The sequence below is a fragment of the Pituophis catenifer genome, unplaced genomic scaffold, assembly GCF_029215685.1.
Source record: "Pituophis catenifer annectens isolate HBS135680 unplaced genomic scaffold, rPitCat1.0.hap2 SCAF_3, whole genome shotgun sequence".
Lineage (NCBI taxonomy): Eukaryota > Metazoa > Chordata > Lepidosauria > Squamata > Colubridae > Pituophis > Pituophis catenifer.
Genome location: NW_027256883.1, coordinates 1,928,967 through 1,937,163, shown reverse-complemented (window position 1 = coordinate 1,937,163; position 8,197 = coordinate 1,928,967). Strand labels below are relative to the sequence as shown.

The 8,197-nt window shown below is 54.7% G+C and overlaps 1 protein-coding gene across 1 annotated transcript; it reads left to right on the top strand.

The window, feature by feature from the left end:
• Positions 1 to 5,854: 5,854 nt before the first annotated feature.
• Positions 5,855 to 7,148, top strand: MAFA (MAF bZIP transcription factor A). Its single transcript, XM_070941941.1, has one exon. It carries the CDS (start codon positions 5,949 to 5,951, stop codon positions 7,059 to 7,061), a length of 1,113 nt encoding a protein of 370 aa, XP_070798042.1. The 5' UTR covers positions 5,855 to 5,948; the 3' UTR covers positions 7,062 to 7,148.
• The last annotated feature ends 1,049 nt before the right edge of the window (positions 7,149 to 8,197 follow it).

Sequence of the window (8,197 nt, the reverse complement as noted above, 5' to 3'; positions counted from 1 at the left end):
TCCTCCCAGCCTCAATCCTGCAAACCACAGCTCCAAGGGTGGAATTTAGGGTGCCCTCTGACCCAAGCAAGGATTTGGTGGCGCAGGGTAATTCGCAGGTGATGCCCAGGAGATGCTGGGCAGCAGATCCTTCTTTCCTCCCATTTCTGAGAAAGTGCCCAAATTATGCAAGATTTAACAAGTTGCGTTCCAAAACTTATGAAGAACGGCTGCAGGAACTGGATATGTCTAGTCTAGTGAAAAAGACTAGGGATGACGTGATAGCAGCCTTCCAGTATTTGAGGGGCTGATACAAAGAAGAGAGGGTCAACCTATTCTCCAAAGCAGGGGTCCCCAACCTTTCGGACCTCAGGGACCACTAAATTCATAATTTTAAATCCAGTGGACCACTAATATGATCTGCCTAATGACCAGCTGGGTGGGCGTGGCTAGGTGGTCATGTGACTGGGTGGGCCAACTCAATGTCACTCATGTCTAGGGTTAGGGTGTCAGGGGCTCCTTGCCAGCCTCTACTCACCCCTCCCCTCCCCACTCAGGCTCCTTAGGGCCCCAGCAGGAAGCAGTTGTTGGAGCTAAGCAGCCACCATGAGAAAGAGTTGGCAAAACAGCTGGCTCAGTTCAAATTGGATCTGGCCGAGAAGGAGGCTCAGCAGAAGCACCTCACTGAGGACTAGAAGCATAGGCTTTCCAAGCAGAGGGAGGACCTGCGGGAGTGCAAGGCCAGGTACCAACGCCTGGAGGCTCAACAGGCTGAGATGGTCAGCCAGTTCCAGGCCATGAGGCAGTCCCACTGGAACGAGGCTCTCCAGCTCTTCACCACCAATGGCACTTCCCTCCAGCCTTTACCCAAAGCCCCCCACCAGGAGGCCGAAGAAGACCCCAAGTCGGAATTTCTGCCCCCCTCCGACCCACCCAAAAAGACCCCGAAGGGGGAGACTCTCTGCAGCAACACAAATGTTCATTTTTATCTATCTATCTATCTATCTATCTATCTATCTATCTATCTATCTATCTATCTATCTATCTATCAAATTTCTATACCGCCCTACTCCCGGAGGACTCAGGGCGGTGAACAGCCAAGATAAAATACAGATAATACAAACATTAAAAAATCCCTTAAAATTATTAAATATTTTATTTTATTTATTTTATTAAATTTCTATACCGCCCTTCTCCCGAAGGACTCAGGGCGGTGAACAGCCAGAAGATAAAACACAGGAAATACAAATACAAATACAATTTTGGCCGAAACACAGATTAAAACACCCAATTTATAAAGCAAATCAAACGAATTAAAAATTTAAAAAGGAGAGTTAAGCCAGCCCAGCCTGCTGAAATAAAAAAGTTTTGAGAGCACGACGAAATTCATTGCGAGTATCCGGCCCAGGGGTGTAATTTGAGGACCCCTGATTTAATGCAATATAAAAAATGCAAATAATTGTTCTGCAGACCATCACATGTTTTTCACGGACCACCAATGGTCCATGGACCACCAGTTGGTGACCGCTGCTCCAAAGCCCCAGAAGGCAGGACAAGAAGCAACGGATGGAAACTGATCAAGGTGAGAAGCAACCTGGAGTTAAGGAGAAATTTCCTGACAGTGAGAACAATTAATTGGTAGAACGGAAGTTGCCTCCAGAAGTTGTGGGTGCTCCATCGCTGGAGGTTTTCACGGAGAGACTGCACAGCCACTTCTCCGGAATGTTATAAGGTTTCCTGCTTGGGCCGGGGGTTGGACTAGAAGACCTCCAAGGTCCCTTCCAACTCCGTTATTCGTCCAGAGTCCCTAGCACGCACGCAGATGGAGTTACTTCATTGGTGTTGCGGCTATTTTCATTATTCTTAATGTTGCTGTTCTGTCTTTAATGCGTGTCTGAGAGGGAAACGCCCCCCACTGCCCCTCCCTATCTGCCTGCCCCCCACTCCTCGGAGCCCCCTGGCCCTTCCTCTCCCTGGCTTCCCTCTTCCATCTGAAGCCACTAACTGAAGCCGGCCAGCCTTTCCTTCCTCTGCTGAGTCAGCAGAGCCCCTCCGAGGCGGGTGGGAGGGGGCTCCATGTGGCAGACGTGCCTTTGATGTCAAAGCAGCAAGGCAGGGAAGGGAAGGGGTCGGTGGCGGCAGTGAGGCCTTCTCCAGATGTGGCCATCCTCCGGCCCTCCCAGCGGAGGTGAACAGCTCAGGTAAATGCAGGTAAGAAGCAGCTGGAAAGAAGGAAGGGAAAAAAAACCTGGGGATGAATGCCGAAGTCAGATGTCCAAGGAGACCCCAGACCTCTTAAGATGGCCAGCAGACCAGAAGCCGTGGCAGCCACCAGCCACCCCCTCAGAAGTGCCCACCCCAGAAGCGCTCTGCTCCCCTTTCAGGCAAAGTCTGAACTTATACTTATTATTAAATATGTTTTTATTATCAAATTTAGATTGAGCAAAACTGTCTTTTTATTATCAAATTAAAATTTTTATTATTAAATTTATCTTCATTATTACATTTGTTTTGTATTTATTTATTTCTATCCTGCCTTTATGATTTTTGCAAATAACTCAAGATGGCGAAGATATCCAATTCACCTCCTTTTTTCCCTCAACAACAACCCTGTGAGGAGGGAGGGTTGGGAGGAGACACAGGGACTGACTCAAAGTCACCCAGTTCAGGCTTTAATGCTGAAGACTAGATAGATGATAGATATCTATCTATCATCTGGAGATAGATAGGTAGATAGATAGATAGATAGATAGATAGATAGATAGATAGATAGATAGAAAGATAGAAAGATAGATAGATAGATAGATAGATAGATAGATAGATAGATAGATAGAAAGATAGAAAGATAGAAAGATAGAAAGATAGAAAGATAGATAGATAGAGATAGGTAGATAGATGGATAGATGGATGGATGGATGGATGGATGGATGGATGGATGGATGGAGATAGATAGATGGATGGAGATAGATGGACAGACAGACAGACAGAATAGTCTCAGGCAGACAAAGTTGGATCAGATGATGCCCTGCAAGGGTGGAGAACATTTCCGAAACCCGACCGAAGCTTTGAGGTCCCTTTGGGGCCACCTCCATCACACTTTGGAGACCTCTGCTGGTGTCCCAACGCTGGCCTTACTAGGGTTTGGGTCTGTGTGTGTCTTTTACACAAACCAGCCCAGCAGTTCTGAGAAGGTGGCTGGGTGTGTAGGAGAGAGGCTGTTTCCCACGGGGGTCTTCCCCCTCCCCACCTACTCCAAGAGGGCCTCCGTCACTTTCCCCGCCTCTTTGGAGGAGCCCAGATGGTCCTCTTTGAGGACCGGCCCTTGAAATGACACCGAGACGGTTCTGGCTCCCTGGTGATTATGTTACTTCGCTGCTTTGGGTAATTTGGAACCCAAGTCTGGAAAGGGCTTTGAAGTTCTGCTTTTCTTTTCTTTTCTTTTCTTTTTTAAAGCTGCTAAAAGTATTGCAAAATGGGAAAAAAATGCAGAGAAGTTCCAGCCGGTCTCTTTGACAAGCAAGTGACTTTGCTTCAGGCTCCAGATGTCAAAAGCGGAACATTTTCCCCTTCCTTCCTTCCTTCCTTCCTTCCTTCCTTCCTTCCTTCCTTCCTTCCTCCCATCATTTCTTCTTTCTTTCCTTCCTTCCTTCCCCCCTCCCTCCCTCCCTTCCATCTTTCCTTCCTCCTTCCTTCTCTTTCTTTCTCTCTCCCTCTCTCTCCTGCTTTCCCTCATTTCTCTTGCTCTTTCTCTCTTTCTCTTTATTTCTCTTTCTCTCTTGCTTTCCCTTTTCTTCTTTCTCTCATTTCTCCCTTGCTTTTTTTGTTTTGCCTCTCTCTTTCTGTCTTACTCTTTTTTTCATCTATTTCTATCTCTTACTCTTTCTTTCTATTTCTCTCTGTGTTTTTCTCTCTTTGTTACCCCCTCTCTCTTTCCTTTCTCCGTCTCTCTCTCTCTCTCTCTTTTGCTTTCTCTCTTAACTTTCTCTCTTGAACAGGTCATGTTATTGTTTGCGGGGGGGGGGGGTTTGAAAAAAGCAGAAGAGGCTGGCTATTGTGAATTCAAGCAGTTCAAATTGCTTTTATTAGCTTTATCATGCCAAATCGATAATGCCCACCATGGTATCAACCACCTGACATCTTTGCAAAATCCAGATAATTGACCAATTACAGACTGCCATCTTTCTATTCAGGGCGAAGAGGGAGGGAGGGTCCCCATCTGCGTCCCCACCCTTCAAATGAGAGGACGCCGGGAAAGCGAAGAAAATGAAGACATCCTTTGAGCCAAACTCATGAAGCAGCTTGTGACTTTATGGGATTCCTTAGGAAAAAGTCAGAACTTTTCTGGGCTATTTTTCAATAATACAGCCTCAGCTTGGCTTTCCTAGTGGCGTCCCATCCATTCAAACCTACCTTAGGTGCTGCTTTCTGCAGGGACAAGGCTCCCTGGAGGTGAACTGGACTTGGGGGCGGGGGTGGGGATTTTGTGAATATACGAAAATCACTTACCTTTTCTAGGTGGATGCTTCTCCTGGCTGGGCCTCTGGATCTCCTGGTGGTCTCCCCTCCGATTACCAATCGGCTCCCATTGGGTGTTCCAGATGGGCAAAATGCTCCTTGCAAGTAAGCCAAGGATCCTGGCAGCCCCCCTTGGTCTGCCTGTCTGTCTGCCTGTGCACGTGTGTCTGGGTGGGGGTGGCTGCCTGTTGTGTAACCCCCAGACCTGCACGGCTGATCTGCTCAGGAAGGGCTCCGTCCCCAGTAAGGGGGACCGAAAGGGCTTCCCCCGCTGGCTGCTTCGGAGGCTCGGGGCCTCATGCGGACACAGCCGGGGGTGCTTCCCAGGACAAGCCCAGCAATCCATCAATCCATCAATCCAGATTAGATTCAATCAGCCTTGGTAGTACAGTGGTCTAAGGCACCCTGTTATTAAGCTGGTTATTAAGACCAGCTGCCTGCAATTACTGCAGGTTCGAATCTCCCCAGGCTCAAGGTTGATTCAGCCTTCCATCCTTTCTAAGGTAGGTGAAATGAGGACCCAGATTGTGGGGGCAATAAGCTGACTTTGTATAAATATACAAAAGTATGAAGGCTATTGCTTAACGCCTTGTAAGCCGCCCTGAGTCTCCGGCATATAAATCAAACAAAAAAAAAAATCAATCCAGATTGGATTAGAGCTGGAAGGGACCTCCGAGGTCTTCTAGTCCAGCCCCTACTTGAAGAGGAGACCCTCCTCCACTTCAGACCAAGTGCCTGGCCAGCCTCTTCTCGCACAACTCGCGGGGTCCCCCCCCCTCCCCCTCCCTCCCCCGCCCGGCCCTCTCGCTGCCCCCTCCTCTTCTTCCCCCCCCCCTCCTCTGTCGAGCCGCGGGCGCCCGGTTGGGTCCCCGCCGGGGTCTCCGCACGTGCGCGGGGGAGCCCCGCCCTCGCCGGGCAGCCCTTGCCGGGCTTGGCCGCTGGGGGGAGCCTCCCTCCCTCCCTCCCTCCCCTCTTCTCTCCGCCCCTCCCCTCGGCCCGGCTTCCAGCTGTTCCCGCGAGAGATTGACAGCTGGACGGCGGGGCGGCGATAGGCTCAGCCGGCGGCCCCGCCAGCCCCGTCCCCCTTATAGGCGGGGAGGCCTCAGCCCCCGCCTCGTCGGGCGGGGCCTGCCCGGCCTCCCTATAAAAGCCAGACTGCGCCCTTCAGCACTTCAGTTGCGCGCGGAGGGGGGAGGCGGCGGGCGGGCGGGCCGGTGGCGGCGGCGGAGGGCGCAGCGCCGGGACCCTCGCGCGGAACGGGCCGGGGAGGGGGGCCGTCGAGGAAGCCCCCTCCCCGCAGCGGGGGCCTCGCACCGCTCCCGAGGGGGGAGCCCCAGCCGGACCAGCCGCCCCCCAAACCCCCCCTCCCTCCCGGGGGTCCCGCAGCGGCGCGAGCGGACGGGGCGGCGGCGGGGGCGCCGTCGTCGGGCCGGGGGCGGCTCTGGCGGCCTGAGATGGCCTCGGAGCTGGCCCTGAGCGGGGCCGAGCTGCCCACCAGCCCGCTGGCCATCGAGTACGTCAACGACTTCGACCTGATGAAGTTCGAGGTGAAGAAGGAGCCGGCCGAGGCGGAGCGTTTCTGCCACCGGCTCCCGCCGCCGGGCTCGCTCTCCTCCACGCCGCTCAGCACCCCCTGCTCCTCCGTGCCCTCCTCGCCCAGCTTCTGCGCGCCCAGCCCCGGCGGACAGCCCGCGCCCGGCCTGGGAGCCCCGACGGCCGCAGGAGGAGGAGGAGGAGGCGGCGGCAACGGCAACGGCGCCCTCGGGCCGGGCAAGGCGGCGGCGGCGGCGCAGCTGGAGGATCTCTACTGGATGTCGAGCTATCAGCACCACCTCAACCCCGAGGCGCTCAACCTGACCCCCGAGGATGCCGTCGAGGCGCTGATCGGAGCCCCCCACCACCCCGCCGCCGCCCACCACCACCACCACCACGGGCACCACGGCGGGCCGGGCGGCGGGGGCGCCCCCGGGGGCAGCTTCGACGGCTTCCGAGGGCAGCCCTTCCCGGGCGAGGAGCTGCCCCCCGGCGCCACCGGCCCCCACCCGCACCCGGCCCTGGGCCACCACCACCATCACCACCACCACCACGGGCCGGGCGGGGCCGGGGGCGGCGGCCACCACCACCACCATCACCACGGCCACCACCACGGGCACCACCACCCGGGCCACCTGCACGCGCGGCTGGAGGAGCGCTTCTCCGACGAGCAGCTGGTCTCCATGTCGGTTCGCGAGCTGAACCGGCAGCTGCGGGGCTTCAGCAAGGAGGAGGTGATCCGGCTGAAGCAGAAGCGGCGCACGCTGAAGAACCGCGGCTACGCCCAATCCTGCCGCTACAAGCGCGTCCAGCAGCGGCACATCCTGGAGAACGAGAAGTGCCAGCTCCAGGGCCAGGTGGAGCAGCTGAAGCTCGAGGTGACGCGCCTGGCCAAGGAGCGAGACCTCTACAAGGAGAAGTACGAGAAGCTGGCCGGGCGCGCCTTCCCCCCCGCGCCCCCCAACGGGGTCCGGGAGCCGCCCCCGCCCCCGCCGCCCCCCGGCCCCGCCAAGCCCGCGGACTTCTACCTGTGAGACGGGGCCCCGACGGGGCGGACCAGCGGGGCTCGCCTTGCCCGGCCCGACGGAGGAAGAAGACGCGGGCGCAGCGCTTGGAAGGAGGAGGGGATCCGCCTGACACCCCCCCCCCCAGTCTGTCTGTCCGTCCGCCTGGACGTGTGGACCCTCCGACGGCACCACAGATGGCCGCCTCCGCCCGGGCCCCTCTGGACGGAGAGACAGACCGCGCAGGACGGACGGACGGAAAGGAGCCGCTTGTCGTCGGCCCAGCCGGGCGAAGGACGCTTCGACGGAGACCCCCCCACTCCTTTCTTCTTCTTCTTCTTCCCCCGGGACCCCTGCATGCCGGCCATGTATGGGATTTAGCCCGCCTCGCGCCTCTTCCCCCGACGGGCGCCCTGCACCTGGCGAGACCGCCTCCGTCCGGCTCTCGCTCGTTCCTTCCTTCCTTCTCTTTCGACGGGGCGGCCCGGGGCGCCTTCTTTGCCGGCGGGGGACTCGGCTCGTTCGGCCTCGGAAGCTGGGTTGAGTTTTCTTTGCCTTTTTATCTGTCCCCATTTCCCCCCCCACCCTCCAAATTCCTGATCTGTGTGTCTGTCTGTCCTTTTTTTAAGACGGGGAACTGAGCCAATTAACTTATTAAAAGTGTCCACTTGTACAGCGGTCGCCTTTGCCCCCCTCCCTCTTCTCCCTCCCCACCCCCGCGCCCCCACCCCCGATTTTCTCCAGCCTTCATTTGCTTGGTGTTTAAACGAAAAGAGAGAAAAAAAAACGAACTTCAAACACGAGTCTTAAATAAAAGTTTGTATGTAATAGCATGCAAATAATATAAGAATTAATTTAACGATGATGTTGACAGAGCCGAATGCACTATATACAGTAAATTGGATTAAAATAATGCTGTTTGTTTTATAGAGATTTAAAATTATCTATGCTGTTTAAAACAATTATTTGGGAGGGGAAAAATTAAACACTCCTTTAAGATGATTTGAAAGGCAATAGATGAATATATGAGCTGCTATATTAATGTTACAAATACTATGCACCAGAATTATTTATTAAATGTCAAGGAAGCGAAACGCAAGTCGGAACCTTGATTTATAAAATGCACACTTTATTTATTGCAGAATCAACCCAGAAAAAAATCTTGC